At 35.6% G+C, this 20,736-nt stretch overlaps 1 protein-coding gene across 1 annotated transcript in view; it reads right to left on the bottom strand.

The window, feature by feature from the left end:
- LOC149568978 (peroxisomal acyl-coenzyme A oxidase 1-like) overlaps nt 1-20,736 on the bottom strand; it is a 233,966-nt gene that overhangs the window by 12,547 nt on the left and 200,683 nt on the right. The window contains exon 11 of the mRNA XM_089821796.1: nt 13,181-13,291. Coding sequence (XP_089677922.1) covers nt 13,181-13,291 — 111 coding nt within the window. The remainder of the gene's footprint in view (nt 1-13,180; nt 13,292-20,736) is intronic.

The raw sequence follows: 20,736 nt of genomic DNA, 5'->3' as shown, positions 1-20,736 counted from the left end.
ACTACTCTTGGCTCACAACCCATGCTTGAGGGCATGGGTTTGAACAAAGAGATTTATGGTGCTGTCGAAAAAGATATTTGCAAATTTTGGAACTTTTGCCACATTCCATTTATTGGAGGCAGGTAATTGTTTTTTTTTCTTTGTTTCTTTTAAGGTTAAACTTAAAAATAAAACTTTAATTATATCTACTTGTTTTATGATTCATTGATTAATCATAGATTCTCTTTACAAGCTTACATAATGATTTGACATCTAAATTTCTATCATACTCTATTTGTGATAGGGCTCCTTATTGGCAAAACATGATAGATACCGTTGTTATTTGTGGTTCGGGTTTTAAAGTCCTAACTGAGGTTGAGTTGAGTGGATACCTCTTGGATGAAATGGTATTGGATATGAAAGTTGAGCTTGAGAAGGACCGAAAGGAGTGGATCAAAAAGGGTTGCACCATCATGACTTATGGTTGGACAGATAGGAGGAATATAACACTCCTCAATTTTCTTGTATCCTGTGGAGGTGATTGATCATTCTACTTTCCTACATACATAATTGTGAATCATGATTGAATATTTCAAATTTTGATTTGTTGATTGCTAATTTGTTGATGATCCATTATAATTCATTGTTTTGTAGGATATACCATGTTCTTCAAATCCATTGATGCTTCCGCTCATATAAAAAACACCACATACTTATGTGAGGTTATTGAGGAAGTCATATCAGAGGTGGGAGAACAACATGTGGTGTAGGTGGTGACAGATAATGTAGCAAGCTATGTTGTTGTAGGTAAACTTTTAACTTTTCAAGTTTTGAAAATAAACTTATTTGAATTTTGAACTTTTTCTAATTCTAAGTTTCCTAGGTTCTAATATGTTTGAATTTCTAATTAACTTAAAATTGTTGTAGGTAAACTTTTGATGGAGAAGCACCCACCATATTTTGGTCCCCTTGTGCGGCACACTGCATTGACCTCATGTTGGACGAAATTGGCAAGCTTGAGTGGGTTAATCGTCAAATCATGTGTCGAAAGGGCAAAAAATATATGCAAGTTTATTTATAATCATTCATTTGTTCTTAGCACAATGAGGAAGTACACAGGAAGAAAGGAGTTAGCTCATCCAGGCATCACGAGGTTTGCCTCGAATTTCATCACACTGCAGTCCTTGTTGACATCAAGGGATGATTTGAAGAGCATGTTTGTTGGGCAGGAGTGGATTTCATCTTCCTATGCTACGACCACTGCAGGGGTGGATGTGGTGAATTGCATCTTTGATGATGATGGTTTTTGGAAACTTGCTAAAGAAATCCTTAAGGTAAATTTATTGCAATTTAACATATAGTATTTTATAGTTTACTATTTAGTATTTAATATTTAATATTTAATTGTTTAATGATTTAGTTTTAATTTAAGTTATATTATTTTATATTTATGTTTTGACTCAAATTTCCGTTTTACTTTATATGTAGGTCACTAAGCTCCTTGTATCTCTCCTACGAATTGTTGACGGGGAGAAGCCCTCTATGGGCTACATATATGAGGCCATGGATAGGGCCAAGGAGACCATTAGAGCCCAATATGCAGGAGTGTAGGAGAAGTATGCCCCTATTTGGGATATCATTGATAGGAGATCGTAGAATTAGCTTCACCGACCAATCCATGCATCAGCTTACTTTTTGAATCCGACGTTTCATTTCCGTCCTAACTTCAAGACAAATGAGGAGGTTCTCACCAGCTTATATATAGTGATCCAGAGGTTAAGTAGTGATGAGGATAGCACAATTGCAATCATTGAGCTCAACAAGTTCAATAATAAAGAAGGGCCACTTTTCTCTAGCAGGATGGCCATAGATGCTTGGACAACAATACAGCTAGGTAAAAATTAAATAATATATTCACGAATCTAAAGTTTACGACCTATATGTTGTGCATTTTAAATTTTAATTGTTGATTATGTAATTTTAAAGTTGTAAATGAGACTAATTGTTTTTCTTTTCCCTTATTTCAGATAGATGGTGGCAAATGTTTGGGCCCACAATCCCAAAACTTCAAAAAATTATCATTTATATTCTGAGTCAGCCAAGCAGTGTTTTTGGATGTGAGCGCAATTGGTCCATGTTCAAGCACATCCAGTCGAAGAGGAGAAATAGGTTGACTGTGCAGAGGTTGAATGATCTTGTCTTTGTTCATTACAACCTTTGTCTTAGGATCAGATAGATTTTGGGAGCTAACTCCTCTCTAATCATTCTGGAGGGATTGATCTAGAATTACAGTGGTTCACTGAGGCTGTGGATTCAATCTTCATTGAGGAAGACCATGAGTGGGTTGACCAGGTGGATATAGAGGCTGAGGTTGTGGCCATGGTAGAGGAGGCAGCTAAAGCACATTCAGGCACTGATAGACGCACACGCGCATGCACAAACATAGGCCATAGTGATATTACACGTAGGGGATATGGCTCAGCGGTCCTCTAGGACCTACCTTAGATGCATTTCTAGTAGGCAAACTAGATACTCAAAGGCTAAGGCTGAGGCTACAACCAAGTTTGAGGATGATGATGAGGCTTGAGTTGGAGCCTTGTTTTTTCATTTTGTTTACAGATATTGATACTGATAGACATACGTTTCATGGATCTTCATCTTAGATTCTTACTTACATACATTTATGATTTGATGTCTTACGGATCTTCATCTTACATACATTCTATGATTTGAATCATTATGATCATATGATTTCTATTTACTTCAACTAGCCTATAATTTACATTTTACATGTAACATAGTTATGTATGTGATGGATTTATCATTTATGTTCCATGTTTATGTATGTTAAGTTTTAACTTCTATTTGATGATGTTAGAGTGTGTTTAAGTTATATTCAATAAAGGGTGCATGAAATAAGTTTTAAATTGTTAAAATCTCTAATATAAAGAGTTTTTTAAAATTTGCCGATTCATAGTTGATTCATGGGAAATTCATGGCTGATTCACGATTCGATTCGGCCATGCCGATTCCAATCCAATTCCAATTCTCATTACTTTGGTGAATTCAAACTGAAAACATTCTCCTAATGTGTGTAGTAGATATAAAGTTTAAACACATCTCATCTTAGATATTAAATCTAAGACCATTGATATATCTTGCCACCTTTTCATCCTCATCCTCTACTCCACCTCTAATGCTTAACTTGTGAAGTTGTTCAGTATATGTCATGACATCCATGTCTCTCTGTTTAAGGTTTTGCCTCATCCTCTTTGTTTGAATTGTGAAATAATGTGGTAAGAATTGCCCCTTCACCTTTGCTTTCATTCTTTCCCAATTTGTGATCTTGTCAAGTCCTCTTACTATTTTTTTACTTTGTACAATTGTCCACCGAGTAAGTGTTGTACCTCTCAACCTTGACTTAGCCAATTTCACCTCAACATCCTCTAATTCAAAGTAATTCTCAAGTGCCTCTATCCAACCAAGCACTTCTTCAATATCCAACCTACCCTAATAGATAGGTAGATCTAAATTTCCTCTTTGTCCTTGAACTGCCTTCACTAGCCTAATAAATCTTCTCTCTTCAATGCCATCTTCTTCTTGTTCACGCTGCTCTTGTTCTTGTCTTATTCCTTCACGTTCTTCTTCTTCATTAGCATTTTCGTGTCACATTCTTAGTTGTTCCCTCCTTTTCCAAAGCCTCTATTCTTGCCAATAATTGCAATCTTTCTCTCCTTCCAATCCTATCTTCTCTTTCCTTAGTTGCTTCTAGTTCCCACTTTTCCCTCTTTTCCTTTTCCAACTCTTGCATCAGTTCCTCTATTTCTTGGGCTAGTTGATTCTTGGTGCCATCTTCTTTAGGTTTGTTGTTTTCCTCCCTCAAGGTTCTACATGCAACCTTTGATTCCAATACGATGAGGAGCAATCAAGGCTCTAAGGCTTCGAGGACAAGTATGCGTCAAAATGGTTGTATTATTCTTCAATGTCCCTTAGGCACCTAATGACTCAAATCACCAAGAATGTTAATCCAACATTCCCAATGGCTAACAAAGGTTCAAATAGCTTATATTTATCCAATCGAACCAAAAAAAAAAAAACTTCCAAAGTTTCAAGTGTTCATTAAATGGGAAAACTTTATCTATTGTCCCAATAGGCCTAATTTCCTATTAGGTGTCTAGTGATTGGTTTTAATACTTTTCTTTAAAACTTTCCAAAAGACCTTTAAATTAAATTGTAGATTCTGATACCCATTTAAGGATACTCGAACATATCAAAAGCTCAATACTAATTATTTTGGACCATTTCATCAGTTTGATTAGTTGTCACTGTTTTTGGGCCTAAATTAACCCAAATTTACTAAGCAACTATGCCAAATACTTGACTCCTAACCTTGGCTCTTTCAACAAAATTATAATGTCTCCAATCAAAGATTGTTTAATCAATTTGATCCTATAGGTTCCCCAAATATAAAAGCCCCAAATTGCTCATTTTTTCTTAGATACCAGTGCATCATGTTTTCTAGGGCATGCGGGTGTAGATGCATGCAAATGTGCAAATGTTTTTGGGTTATGCATGGAGGTGGGCAAGAAGCGTAATCCCTACCACCGAATGCATGAGGGATGCTTGGGAAATCATCCACAGAGTATCGATAGAGCATCCACAAAGCATCTAGCTATTTTTAGTGCCATGTTTGATTGACTGAATTTGATTTGTGAATCTCGAGCTTTGACTCTTGATTGATCAACATTGAACCACGAACTATGTTTTGATTTTGTAATTCGAATTGCACTGGAATCTTGAACTTGAGTAATTTATTAATTTGACATTATTGTTATTTCAATTTGAATATGCTAATTGCTATAGAATGGTTTATTTTTGTATATTTCTTGCATTTCTTTGCATACATAAATTATAGTATTTCTATATATATATATATATGGACGCACCCAAATGCATCCAAAATCTCCCAAAAAAAATCTACACATCAACACCCCACACCCGCATCAACATTAGAAACAACATCGGTAACTTAGCTAAAAACCCTTACCAAGCTAGGGCTTGCTCATAAAAATATGCCCTTATTAAGACAAAATGCTTATTGCTAAAGCCAACCCTCCAAATTAGTGTTCCTTTGACCAATCATTCACAATGATCACCCCAAATATTCAATAAGTCTGCATATTAAAGGTTAGTGAAGTACGATACATGTCTAAGTATGACCTCCTATGACGAACAAAGCATTTACATTCATAGAATGGACATGAATATTAAGAACTCAAAACTCTCAAAATAATGCAGGAAACCTCAAGTCTATGAGTAACAACTGAGAAAATATGAGATTTGCATTACCTTAGATCATACAAAAGTTCAGTGGGATGACTTAATCTTGTTCCCAAATCATCCAAATGTCAAATACAATTAATTTAAAATCCCAACTATTCAAATGTATGAAGGAGTTGCAGAAAAGCAATGATTTTATTGCATATTGATATCATAGTCTATACAAATCCTTCTCTTCTGCACTTGACCTCCTTGTGCCTTGATCAAGCTTTATAAGGTGAGTTTCAACTGTTACAACTCATTCCAATTGGTTTCAAGTCATTAAAAACCCATTGAGACCCTTAAACACATTTTCCCTCCTAAATGGCACTAGCTGTTATAATTTGAAAATTTTATTGAATTCACTTGCCTTGCTCTATAACCTATCCAACTTCAGAATTTGATCCTCCTAGAATCCATTCAGCCTAGTTAAGACCCTATTATCTTATCTTGACCCCCCTTAGAGTACTATTGGGGCCCTATTACAATTATTTAGGTCCTAAGGTCCTTATTAGGACTTTTAACCTTTACATTGTTTTATCATCAGAAAATGCCAAGATATGCTTCAAAATATCCTAATCGAGCCTAATTGATGTCTTCTTGGGTTCTTTGGTCTCATTAGTCTTCATGTGCCCATATGTTTGACTAGGTGCTCCCACACCAACAAGATTACTCAAAGAACCTACACACAAGTCCCCCATAACCATGGTTCATTTATTGTCCCCTAAGTTAATAACACCAAGATCATAGTTCATCAACTCATTCTATAACACTTTCTTTCCATGTTATTGTCATCATAAATTATATTTCCCGATGCCTCCATATTATTCATAAAAGAGCTTGAATGATATGAGGTCTATCATATCCACATAGAGCTAGACTTATCATTCAACAACAAATCACCTTGGTGTACACAACACATAGGAAAGTAGTTCCATTAGAAATTCGTATAATATGTTTTATATGGAGGTTCTCATACTTAAGAAGTCAAGGGACATGAGTAGTCAAATAAAAGCCTTTTCGACACTGCTAGCGTTCTTGGACATATAAAAAATGTTGAAGAAATGATACATGATTTGTCTACATCTTTGGCTCAGAAGGCCAATACTTTGAAAGAAATTATGAATGATTGGCATGAGATTGCTAAATCTGATCTAGATGATGGTTACATGTGACGTTCGTCCATCTTGTGAAATGTTCTACAAATGTCAAGGACTCATGGGTTACAAGGAAGAGACGCTGAGAAAGCTTGTAACGAAATTGTAAACTAGTTTAGGATATTGTCGAGCAATAGAAGTTGGGATCATGTGTGACTTGGAACAAATGGGATGTCAAATTCTTGATGCACATGGTAATTTGGCTGCATTTGAAGGGACAACCTCAGAATATACAATCAGAATCAATGCTGATTTAGATTTTAAAGATTTTGGTTCTCATACAATGAACAAGTTTGCCTTGTATAAATCTTTGGCAAAGCACTTGCAAGATTCTCTAGCGACAAATTCCAAGGTTGTGAAATCAGCATATGCTGATGCAATTAGAATGGAAGCCATATCAAAGACAATGGAGATTTCTGATCTTCCTACAATATATGATGTTACCATCAAATTCAAGGCACTAAAGAACAATCTTTAAGATTGTTATTTTGTTTTTATGTTTGTAGATCAAAGAGGATGTATTGCATGAAAATGTGTAATTACATGTAATACGAATTGAATGTGTAAAGACATGTAATCCAATGATTTATCTTTTAGTTAGACTCGGTGAAAGTTGGTTGAGTTGCTCCCACATTTTCATCCATCTTTTTCTCAAATCCTTTGCCTATATAAAGGAGTTCCCTCTCTTTGTAGAAGTCATCTTTTATTGTATGCAAGAGAGCTCTGGAGAAATTGTGCAAGCATAACTTTGATGTGTAGCGCCTTTTTGAAAGAAAAGTGAATATAAAGAATCAATTGAGACTTAACTTTGGTTGGGTGAGATTGTCACTTGGACAAATTAGAAGCTTTGATTGTGATTTGCATTTGTCGTCTTTGATTCACGTGTTGTTTTTGCATTCTTGATAATTGAGTATAAAAAGAATCTCTCAACTTCTTGCTTACCTTGAGTTGATCCAAAGAACGGTGAGAAGGGGGAGCCTTCCCTTTAAGATATGAGAGACTCTATCTCACACATTGTAACTGGTCATCCTAGTTTGCGACTGGATTTTACCCAAAACTGTCAGTTGCAAAATATCCACCCAACAAAGTGCAACTCAACATTAAAACATAAGGTCAATATTTTAAATATGAACTTCAAGCTACAAACCCCACTTTTTAGGCACTTAATGCTTAATATCTTTTGACTAACAACTCTAATTAAGCCCCAAGATATTTTGAATCAAAGATATGGTCGAAAGCATGCGTTTGAAGGAAACACAAAATAATAAAAACCTAAGCTGCATAGATTTTTCGAGGTGGGGATTTTTTTGAGTGCTTGTACGAGTTGAAGCCAAAATTTACGGACGAGGATTAAAAACATATGGAAATTTTTTATATAGAGAGACAAAATTCAAATATGCATATCATAACATTGATAAACTATTCACAATAGAGTCAAACATTTAAGAAGCTCAATACATGGAAATTGAAAACTATCAAGATTCAAATGGCGATATGATATATGATATATCCGAATATCGCATACATATAGCGAAAATGCCCGAAGGCTCCAAGTATGAATGTATCATGCATGAAATCAAAATGACATAAAGTAAATACTAAAAGTCTAAATGAGATGAACAACTCCATAATAATCAAAAGCAATAATGTATCTGAGTATCTACAATGCAAAAAGTTAAATATATGGCTGTCCTCTAGGAATCTAAATCTATATTTAAATCAAAATCAGGGTCAACCTCTCTCTCTGAATCATTGGTAGGGGTAGGAAAAGGGTCTTCATACAATGGAAACCAAACAACCCTAGAGGTATGTCATCCTCATCAATCTACAATGCATCCTCGGGATTAACATCCCAACGTAGTGCTGGAGTCTTCCGATAATCAAGACTCTACCATTCTTCTAGTCGCATACACTGTGAACAACCACAAGGTTCCTTGATCATCTAGAGGTATGGTTGTTCCTCTTGACTAATTGGATGAAGCTATATATAGACCAATTCCTCTCTGCAACAAAGGAACTTGCAACTTGTGAAAGAAGGTGAATGGAAAGAACTTTTAGCTTAGGTGCATCTTTACCATGCCATGTCCACCATCCAATCGGGTCTCTTTGAGCTAATGCAGCTCTTTCAATGCTCACCTATGGTCTACCAAAAGTTGGACTAGAAGATTGGTAAAGTCAAGCCATTGCCCCCGAATTTTTGCGACATCCTCTCCATTATACATTTTTCAAAGGGCCTTTAAGAAAACCTCCACCTATATCGAACAATCAAAACTTTAGAAGTTAGAATTTATGAACTTTACATATTAAATTAAAATTTTAAAAACATATTAAAAAATAAAAAATCGTAAACTGTTGAAAACTTAAAAATTAAACATAAATTACTCACCTCCTCATCAATAGATGGAGGTACTCTCCTAGGCCTTGTTGAATACCATTCAAGATTGACTACATAGACTGCCATACGAAGTGGGGAGTTCATAGTGTTCCACCTTTTTATCACAATGGGCTTAAATTTTCCTCATAGAACTCCAAAGTACTTCCTTATTTTTAATAGCTTGCTTGACCTACCCAAGCATGGTATCAAAGGTCTCATAAATCTCTCCACGGCTAGGAGAGTCAGTATCAACATATCTAATGACCTGCACAATAGGATAGATGAAGGAGAAACTCTATCTGCAAATGAAAGCAAATTACAAGTGAGAAACATAAATTTTTTTTAAATCAGCTAATGCTAAAACCAGAAAATGTTTTTATTAAATCAACAATAACAATTATTTAAGTTTCTTACCTCATTGTGATCCACCAATTATCATCTAGGTTCTTTGTTTCATATTTCTTCCATCCAAGGTGCTTGATTCATGCCATCTATTCCACTTTGCATTGACCACCACAGATTTTAAGGCTTCTCGGACCTCAAGCATCATCTCCAACAAAATGAAGTACCGAGCATATCTAGCCTCCACGGGCTTGAAGAATTCTTTCTTGAAAAATGTTCTAAATAATACAACATGTGTGATGATTACAAATAAACATTTGCATATCTCTAGCCTTGGTGACCACCACAGATTTTAAGGCTTCTCGGACCTCAAGCATCATCTCCAACAAAATGAAGTACCGAGCATATCTAGCCTCCACGGGCTTGAAGAATTCTTTCTTGAAAAATGTCCTAAATAATACAACATGTGTGATGATTACAAATAAACATTTACATATCTCTAGCCTTGGACACCATAGCCTTTATCCAATCAATTTTCCCAATGTCCTTCAAGGTGTTATTCAATGCATGTACACAATACGGGGTCCAAAAAATGTGTTCATAGGTGCTCTCTACTATCAATCAAGCCAATTCACACACCTGGGTTGAATCAGTGACTAGTTGCACAACATTTGAAGGCCCTACCTCTTCAATAGCATCCTTCAAAATCTGAAATTGGAAGGATGCATCCTTCCTTTTCCATGAGCAATCAATGACTCTAAGAAAATAGGCCCCTACTATACTAGTAACAATAAGATTGATGAGTGACTGATGTTTGATATCGGTCCACCCATCTATGATGATAGAGTATCCATCACTCATCCATGTCCATCTTATAGCCTCCATTAAAATGGTTACTTTTGAGTACTCTTTATGCAAGACGGTGGTGTGTAATTTAGTCTCTCCTGGTGGTATAAATGAAGGACCAAAAACATATATATCTTTGTACATTTGTCTATAGAATGAGGCACAAAAAACATGGAATGGTATATACCATGAGCAAAAAGAAATCTGCCAATGGAATCTTCAGCTTTCTCTTTTGCTTGTATGTTAAATAATTCAACCACATTTTATCTCTCTTGGCCTTTCCCTTCCCTTCCCTTAACTAGTAGTGCGAGTGGGTGTGGGTGTGGGTGCAGTACCTATTCAACCCCCTACTTTCAATGCCCCCCACCCCACCCCGCTCGCTCCCCTACACATGCAACCTATTAGCCTCACATTTTTCTTCAGCTATAGTTTTTTTGCAACCTTTCACCCTTTGCCCACCTATCCATAAAAGATGACACTACAATCTTGTGTAGCTCCCAAAATAAATTTTATTACATTTATGGCGCTCCTATTTCCTACTAGAACCCTTTTTTTTTTTCCTCATTTGTGTCTACATTTTGGCAAATTGTAGGAGAGGTTCCTTGGGGTTGTATGGGCCTTTGGCATATTTTTTGAGGACTTTGGAAGGGCACTCAAATGGATTAGACATTGTTGCATCTTCCATAGGGACATCTATATCGGGTGAAGAATCATCCATGGCTGCCCTCGATCTTTGTCTTTGTCTTCGTAAATGTGACATTTGAGTTTCTTGCATGGAAACATCCATGCTATCACTACTTCCCTCACCCTCCTTGTTGGTCATGTATTTGGATTTTGTAATGTATTATACTACTGCAAGTTATGGAAAAAAAAAGTATTTCAATGTTTCATTCAAAATGCCCCCTCTATGTGATGAAACAAAATGAAAAATGGCAACAAATAACAATAGAGTTTGAATCAACTAAAAGAAAGTAAAATACATACCTAGAATGAAGAAGAAATAAAGGCAAAATCTCCTCTTGCACCTCCAAAATGCACTCTTCTCTTCCTGTTGCTTTTCTCTTGCTCTTCACAACTTGCAAAATATTTCAAATGAACAAAAGACTTCAGCCTTTTGTTTTTTAAAGCCAAAAAAGGGTTTGAATATTTTATTATACCCCAATGTCCATGTGGGCCTTGCACCAAGGTGAGAGATTAAAAAAACATTTTCTTTTGCTTTTTCTTTTGTTGTCGCCGCTTTAGAAAATCAGGTACAAAATTCCTTATCAGGTATGATCTAGGGACAAATTTGTCGTCCTTGGTATGGAATTTTGTACCTGCATTTCTTGCCCACTTTGAAATGGCGTTTTAGGGACGGTTCTCGATTTTCACAAAATGAAACAGCCCAGGGAATTGGAAAAAATCATTACCACATCCATGTTTCGTAACCGGTATGGGAATGAGGCAAAAATGCCAAGAGATGCGTCCCCATGGCACACAGCGAAAAAAAACACTTGAAAATGCAAAAGGGACTTTGAAGGCCTCAAAAATCAAGTATAGGCTAACAAATTAAAAAAATGAAAAGAACTTGATGAGAACCTTTAGTAAAAAGATCGACTATATATGAATCGGGAACGATTGATTGATCAATCTTTGCCAATCAAATAATGAATTACCTTAGAGAAATATGAAACTAATTTGAAAATTTCGTGGTGTTGCTTGCATTTTGTGATGACAAAGTGAAGGACAACAGTCCATATTTTTTATGAATATGTATTACAAAACTTATGTACAAGAGACAAGGTCTCCTACTCCTCAAATTTGTATGCTACTTATCTAGCATGTAGTGTTGGACTAACCGCCAACACTCACCTTTGGGATTCGTGACATGGCTTAACTACCTCCTGCGCTCTATAAGTCTAGTGCTTGTATAAGGCATTAATAGGTCAATTTTTTGGTGCAAAGATAACCTTAGCTTATAACAAGTGGTATCAGAGCTTGGTCATAGGTTTGAATCTCCTTGGGTAGCACTGAGGGGGAAATTGTTGGACTAATGTTCCCCTTTGGGATTTGTGACATGGATTAACTACCTATTATGTTCTATAAGTCTAGTAGTTGTATCAGGCATTAACAAGTCAATCTTTTGGTGCAACAACCCTAGCTTGTAGAAGAAGATGGTTTGAAGTTAGGGCTATTACAATTGTGCATATAATTGTAACTGGTAGGAATTTGCGACAGTTAAGGTAGGGCTTGTTACTCGCATTTGAAATATGAGCATAGACATGGGTACAACTTTAACCATGGCTAGTAATAGTGATTAATGTTTTATCAGATATTTTTATAAATGAAAATGTCTCGATATTGAAAATAAACATTTAGTGATTCCCAATCTTCTTGAATAAGGGAATTTAATGGAATTTCATCGATTTTGACCTTGTATAAATTGGAAGGATATAAGGTAAGATGGCATTTGATGCAATATTTTGGAATCCATCATGGAACGTTACATCACGAATTTCAAATAAAGCACACCCTTGCATGGAAATTGTTATCTGGAACTCATCAAAAGATGTCATTAACAAAGATACAAAATCTGATCCTTAACTAGAGGTCACACAAGCTGTTTGGGGACATCAATTCACACAAGTAAATTAATCCAATTTACATGAAACATGCCACTCAATCTCCTAGTCAGTAACACTGAATGAAGTTCACTTTGAGGAGAAAAATCCTTCTCATTAGGGAAATACAGATTCCAGATAGTATGGCCACGAAAGAGTGGGCAATTGTGAATGCAAGCAATGTTGTAATGATTCAAAACTACAAAAGAATTTAAAATCTAATGGTATTGATGACTACAAAATGATATCATCAGAATTTTGAAAGTTCATAAACATAATGACATCAATGTAGTGAAGTCCAGTTATCAGAATAACCTTTGTTTTTCTTTCAGTATTATATTTTATACTTAAAGAAAGTCAGAAGTCCAGATCTTTTCCTCTCTAGCATATACAGTATTTTATACAGCCCAATTTCTGGATTTCAGAAATAGGCTACTTTTCTAAAATATTTCAGGGGCAATTTAAATTTTTCAAAATACATTTGTTATGTATTTATTGAAACAAAGACACTACAGATTACATAATGAAAACATAAAACAAGTTGCATTAAAGATGATAACTACCATCATCTTGATTGGGAAACATCTGAATGTTCCTTGAGAGAGTAACCAGAAGCCGTGTCGCTCGTGCTTTAAATGCATCCAAGACAATATCTAGATTTAACCAATCATCATCTGCAATAAGAAAATTATTAAAGAACTAAGTTAGACAAGTATTATTGAGATGAGAAACAACAGCTAAACATTTTTGTGAATATTATTTATGTTTTGATCATAGTTCCAAACTCTGTGAGTACCCTCCAAGTTGCCAAGTACTCAATTATTTTTTGTTCTGTAAGTTTCTACAAGTTTAATGCATGGGTTTTTATAGAAACAAGCCAAACATGGGTAAAAATGTCCCTGTGGGTAAAATATTGGTTAAAATGCTTTTTCACAGAAAATTTTGGCTATATATGAATTTTCCCTTTTGAGATGTCAAGTTTTAATTTAACACATTTTGTAATTGAATCTGCATTAAAAAAATTACATTGGGTGGCAAGCTAAGTGGGCTTAATTTTCAAGGAAACTCTATAGTTAGGTGTGCTTGAGTTGGAGTAGTACTGGAACGTGTGACCTCCCAATAGGGCCCAATGCTTCATCTGTGTGAGCATAACCTAGATACAATGAGAACTAAGTGTTCCATTTGTTCTCATGAGAGATCAGTTCTTATGAACCACTACTCATGAAACATGCATCAATGAATTTGACTTGAACTTTGCACAAATGTATTCTGATAGCAGTATCACAATTTGAATTTTTGTGGTAAACATCTCCTACTTATTAGAATTAAAATCTGTTTTACTATGAAATTTCAATTTTTAGCACTTATATGTTGCTGAGTTTTTACAAAGTCAAAATTTTGAGCTTGCCGAATACTTGAGTCCGAGACTGCAAACTGTGGTTTTAATTACAATTGTTTGTAATATAAATAACATTATTAAAAATCAATGCATACTAGTTTCTGTTTTTAATTAGAGAGGGAAATTTTAAAAAACCGATATAAGAATCTGAGAAAATTAGGCATGTTTCTTATTGTAACGACCCTTAAAAAAATTCACTACACTTTTGCATTTTTCTCCATGAACATTTTGTCAAAATTTTGCATGCAAGTTAAAATAAAAAGTACATCTGTTTGATTCTGATTTTGATTCTGTTCTGAATGAACTGAAATGTTTTCCAAATGTTCATTCATTGATAGCACATGGAAATATTTAAGAACAAATTACATGTATAAACCGAAATAACATTGGATTTCCTTTATTAACTTTCTGGTGCCAAACTACAGGGATACGAATCTGATTTGACTTTTTAAAATAGTACTGCAGCACGGAATCTGCATCAGCAGCCTGCAGGAAATTCAACACCCAGTATATGCTTGGGTGTATGGCTAAATATGGATGCAGTTCACTCATCTCAGCCACGAGAATCTTCCACACCTTCAACTAACAGCCCACACGTGCAAATAAGGGTCTCTGTTTGTCCCATGGCCCCAGCAAAAGTTGACTAGCCCTCCAAATGCTTCTTTTCACAAGTCAGCCTCCATAGGCTCTTGACCAACCCACCAATCCAGTCAAGCTTCACAAATGAAGTCAACTAACACCTGATGCAACGCCTCCAATCTATCCAACTTGGCAACCTCAACTCGAAAGGATCTTCTCATCCAGCCAAAGAAATGACTAGATCCCGAGACAAAGAAGTCATCTAGGATCATTCACATATGGTAGTCACCCAGCTAACAATAACATTTAATCCTCTGGTAGATTTCAAATATGACACCCTAAAAGAATTCTCAAAACATACATGATTTCACTAAAAATTTGTCTTGCCTGCAAGACTTCACAAATTGCACATTCTTCAATCCACACATGAAATCTGGGTAAATCCACTAGCAACCAGCTAGGGAGCATATTTTCACCACCAAAATTGATTTCCCTTAGAGTTTTCATCCTAGGCTTTTTAGTCCAAGAAGACGCTCCAAATATTTCTCAAATATAGAGGGACTTTTAATATTCCCCTTTATTTTTTACTTAAGTCACTTTATTAAATTAATTAATATAAAGTTATCCATAAAATTTGATATCCCAAAATTAGCCTACTGGAATCTAATATACTAAATTCTTCATTCTTGCCACTTAACAGAAGGGGACATTTCACTTTTTATTTGCCACAATAAAGTGACATTTAACATTGTAAGTCCATGCAGAAACTCTAAGTGTAGTCAAGAAGCTGATCTATTGGAAAGATGAAAGGTTATGGAAGTTCTAGAAGTCAAGGATTTTACACCCACACCAAAGGGCAAAACTTGGTAAACCAAAATCTTGTTCAGACTTGGAAACTCAACAAAAACTTTGAAAATTTTTCCAACATAGCTACAAAGCAATCTTAGAAAACATGCACAATATTACATCCCTCCCTTGTGGACTTTTCAAATAACTGTTTTTGCTGTTTCACTGGAAGTATTAAGTGTAGCAAATATGGGTTGTCATCGATGTCAAACTTGTTGGAAGGATAACTATTGATGGCAGATTGGAAGAATGATGTATTAGTGACAAATTTGTTAGTACTTCAGTTGTGCTAGGTCCGGATATATTCAGACTGAAAGGTATTACTAGCAGGAATTGTGCTGTAAGTCTCTTTTTTGTATATGATTCAATATATGTTATACGCCAGAACTTCCTTTGGTTTGAACGGTATCTTTTGGTTTCTTGCTACTACTCATAATACAGTGTTTGGCATTTAGTCTTGGGCTGAGTTTATCGGTTTTGCATTACTACAATTGCTTGGTGATACCGATACTGCTGAGCTTGATGATACAACATTACTATTACTTGGAATTTACAGATTGATATTAGGGTATTGCTACTGGTCATGATGTCAGTTGTGTTGTAGATGAAGCTAAGCTTAATACACCGGTATTGTTGTAATGTCACCAACTCACCAACTTGGGCCTTGAGAATATGATTAATATAAATTTTAATTAAAGATTCAAATTTAGTTTATACAATGAATAAATAGCAATTTACAAACATAGAGAGATATCGCTATGCATGACAATTCAGTGTTTGTAATAGTAAGTCATCAAACAAGTAGCACAAGGCAGGGCTGAGATAGGTGGGCAATGAGAATTTTATATATTTGTCACTGGCTAAGTTAGAGGGTCACAATAAGCATATCAACAGAGATGATCAAGAACTGTACAAAATCGATGAAGCAGGAAATATACAGAATTCAGTAAAATAAACATCCAGCCATGGAGTGCTTTCATTGACTGGAGACAACAGGGAAGTCCTCGATAGAAATTGAGGCCTTGAATAAAATAGTTGAAGATCATGGTAATCAACCACAAGGGAAGCATACGATCCACCCGAACCTGATTGATGGTGATTGTAATCAATATTTTTTAATAATTTGTTCGCATTAGGCAAATAAGCTAAGTTGTCAGTTTGGATTCTCATACGAATGCAAGTTCGAGATTCAGGTTTGAAATTTGCTCAAATGTTTTTTGGGTTGGGTTCAGGTTCATTTTGGGTTTGTCCGTACAAGATTTTAATTTGTTCTTACATATAGCTAAACATATGCTACAGCAAATAAGTTCATACACCATGATGCTAATATTCTTTTATTTTTTACAACTGATTATTTGCGAAGTATAGTTTAAGATTTTATATTTAAATATTTAAACAAGAAAACAGAATACTTAAACCCATTAAACTCAATGCTTAAACAATAATTTCTTATCTAAACAAAGCATTCAACTGTCATGATAACATATATAATAGTTTAGAAAAAAAACATATATGATATGCCCGATTGGAGTCTCTATGTTCATAGGTTCTGATTTTCTTATTAGCAGGGGATTATTTCCATGTGGATCTAGAAGTTATATAGAAATACGCGATTGAACATTTTCTTAAGATTGTTAATCTTTTATTCAATATGCTTGTAGTAACATCTCTTCTAAATCTATATTAACTCTTCTTAGTATGCAGACCAGATAAACATCTATTTACTGTCCCTTGATTTCTGGAGTATATATATTATTCCTTGGATTCTCACGCAAGTTCCTAGATGATGGATCAGATATAGAAAAGGTTCTAAATTGATTGAATTCCCTTCACTGTGTCGCATAAGAATAGAGAACCATTACCAATAAGTATTCAGCCACACAACTCATGCCAAGGTCCGAATATAGCACTAAAAGAGGAATGAAACTTCATATTGAAAAAGTCTTATTGTAACGTCCCCATTTTTAGCAGGTTCCTGCTTGGCTTGGTCAGGTCATCATTGCAATCCTCAAGCGCTGACAGTGAGTTTTGAGGGTCTTTGTGGCAGACTTGGTATTTATAGAAAGTCTATTTTGGGCAATTACTATTATCTGGCAGTTGAGTGGTGGCATTGGCAGTTGCTTGCCATCTGCATATGGTTGATGCATTTAATTGATGGAACTTATATTTATTAGTTTATTAATGAGGCTTCATATTTATTAAAGCACTTTATATTATTCATGTTATAAAATGGAATTGTGAAGATGAAGCCTCTTAAGTGAAAAAAGCGAAGAAGCTAAATGCCTATTTTGTGTTATCAAGATGACTTCATTTGGCAGAATTGGTGTCCATTTGTTTATTGCTTTTTGATTATCTTTTGTGAGGGTTTGAGAATCTGAGTTATGCATTTAATCTACTCCTGAGATATAGTAGATTAAATCCGAGTTTGACAATCAGAGTACTGGTGTCTTCTCCACCGTAATATGCTGTTACTAGGAAGACTTATTTGGCTGAGAGTAAATTGCAAATCTATTTGCAATTAGGCCGTTTCAATTCTACCTTCAAACGTATACAATCTATGGTTTCTGGGCGTGGTTATCATCCTCAAAATTTGGGTGATTTACGATGTTGCTTGGCGAAATTCTTTTCAGCAGTTTGGGCGACTGGAATCCCTTCTGTTTGGCGCCTAAACTGCTGCATACAAGGTGATTCAATTTGGAAAAATCCATTTTTACATTTCTGCAAATTGGTGTCTCATCTGGAGGGGTTTCGGGTGCCTTCAAATGCCTATAAACCGTGGTTTCTGGGTGTGGTTATCATCCTGTAAATTTGGTCGATTTACAATGTTGCTGGGGGAAATTCTTTTCAGCGTTTTGGGCAACTGGAATCCCTGTTGTTAGGCGCCTAACCTTCTGCATACAAGGTGATTCAATTTGGGAAAATCCCATGTTTATATATCTACAAATTGGTATACCATCTGGAGGGTTTTCAGGGGGCATTTTGTATCCAGACCTTTCAACTCAGCAGGCCTGTTTCCAATGCCATTGCTTGGGCATTCCTTCCTGCTGCTATAGGACGCCATTACTGGCATTCATTCAAGCTGTTGTGGCTGCAAGTACTAGGCTGCATTCTCCTTGAAGGGAGCTGGGCATCCATTTGTGCATCAAGCTTGGCCACTCCAGTTTTTTCACATCGAAATTCTTATCTTATCTGCAGTGTAATTTTGGCTGGTGCAATTTGGACAGAGTTTGGTCTGCTTGCTTCTTCAAAAATATTAAATCAATTTCTAGGTCCATTGTTGTTGAAACATTAATTGTTTGGATTCTGCAATTGTTAACAGCGCAAGGGCAATCATTAATAATAGAAATTGTTCATCGTGGCCTGTGAATATAAACTAAAGTTGAATACAGAGGAGGATATAAATTTGTAAGATCTCAATCGCCAGATTGATTTGAAAATTGATAGTTGGCATAATTAGCTAGAGCAGTCCATTTGCATATTCTAGTATTGCGCTCAGTTTTTTTTGAAGAATTCATATATTCAATAGTGTGTGCCAGTTGAGCTCTTTACACTTAAGCAACATGAAATTGAATCCCTAACAAAGAAGTTCATAATTCAGAAAAGAAGCCTCATGATTCAAAAGAAATATGGGGTAGCCAATCTCATTGAATCTCCCCATGCCTTGAGCAATCTGCAGTATGCTTGTGTTCCACCAAGACATATGTCATGGCCCCAAAAGAACTACCGATGCTTAAATATGAAAGTCTCGTTGAAACCAAAGCTTCCACCTCTAAACTTGTCATGCTACCTAATAAGGTACAATAAGCCCAACTCAATAAGATATATATGATAATTGGCTCAATAGGTAGTCATGCTCATTTTATCTTTGCACTTCTGCTATACTCTATGGTTTTGTGACTGAGATTCCATCTTCTCCTTATGGGTATTTATCATTGGATTAACACAACCCCCTCACACTTTGAGCACTGATACAAAGACAACTTTGACGAACTCCTTTGCTCATATGTTGCTATTGTCTGAGTGGTAATAAACTGCTGACTCTATGGATATAACTTTCTCTCTATCTTTTATCTTCTTGTTTGATCCACCCCCCTAATACTCATGCAGGGAAGAGAATGGACATGCTTCTAGGGTCGTTTGCTTTGGATGAAGCCATTTGACAGCTGGGTAATTTATTTTTTGTTTACGATATATATTACATGTTATTATAAATTATGTAAATTTCAAATGTATAATATACTAAATTAAATATAATATGATATGTATGTTATGATATATATATATATATATATATTGAATATATTATTTTGACATTAAAAAATATATAATGTATTATAATACGATATATTATTGTTGATGCGAGTTTTGTATCACTTACATAACATATTAGTAATTGGATATCTGATACGGAGTATCAAACATACAATTCCTCTCTTGAAAAGTTATTGCTCATGGGATATGAGAATAACTCCAATGTTCCTTACTCTTGTGGATACTCGCTCAGTTTTATCGATGTGATTTGTTGGTAATCACGTAGGCGGCCTTACACTATTCATTCAAGGATGACTTGGACTTTGGTGGGATGAAGGTGATGGTCGCTCGGTTCGGTTTGTGAAATGTGCGGAGGCAGATAATGTTGATGGTGGTGATGACGGAGGATGTGTCTGCTAATGGTGATGTTGATGGGAAAGCGATGGTTGTGGAAGGTGAATGGATGTGCTTTGATACTTAACTTACTCCTCTAACTTGCTTCTCTAAGCTTCGACTACCTAGCTACTCACTATTCTACTCCTACTCCTATGAATGGAAGGTTAGCAAATGGACGGGGATCGAACCTAATGAGAGCTGACTAGCGGCCTCACTTCCACAGGTGCAATGATTCAAAGGAACAATAAACTAGTTCACCACACAAGGCTTCCCAACCAACCGCTAGGATGCTAGTGGTCTAGTATTGATCCCTATCAAACATTTACCAATGCAACCATACAACTATCCATCTACTTTACTCTTGCTTAAACAACTTGAAATGAAATCTAACTATGTGGAAGTAGAAAACATGCAATAACACCAAATGTTCTTAATCAACATGCAAATCGTAAAAATGAAGAAGAGAGCAATTTTGGTATTATCTTCGCAACAATTTCTCCAACACTTTACAAATGAGAGCAAATGGCCTTATATAGGGGCCAAAATTACAACGGACGGTAGAGATCAAAACAAGATCAACGATCCAGATTGGATCTTCAAAACCCTAATTAAGGTTGCCACCCCATTGGTCAATGAGAAGCTGCCACC

The sequence above is a fragment of the Cupressus sempervirens genome, chromosome 3 (genome assembly GCF_028749045.1).
Source record: "Cupressus sempervirens isolate cs-2001-9-10 chromosome 3, ASM2874904v1, whole genome shotgun sequence".
Taxonomy (NCBI): domain Eukaryota; kingdom Viridiplantae; phylum Streptophyta; class Pinopsida; order Cupressales; family Cupressaceae; genus Cupressus; species Cupressus sempervirens.
The sequence above is the reverse complement of the archived record's forward strand: the minus strand, read 5'-3'. Positions and strand labels throughout refer to the sequence as shown.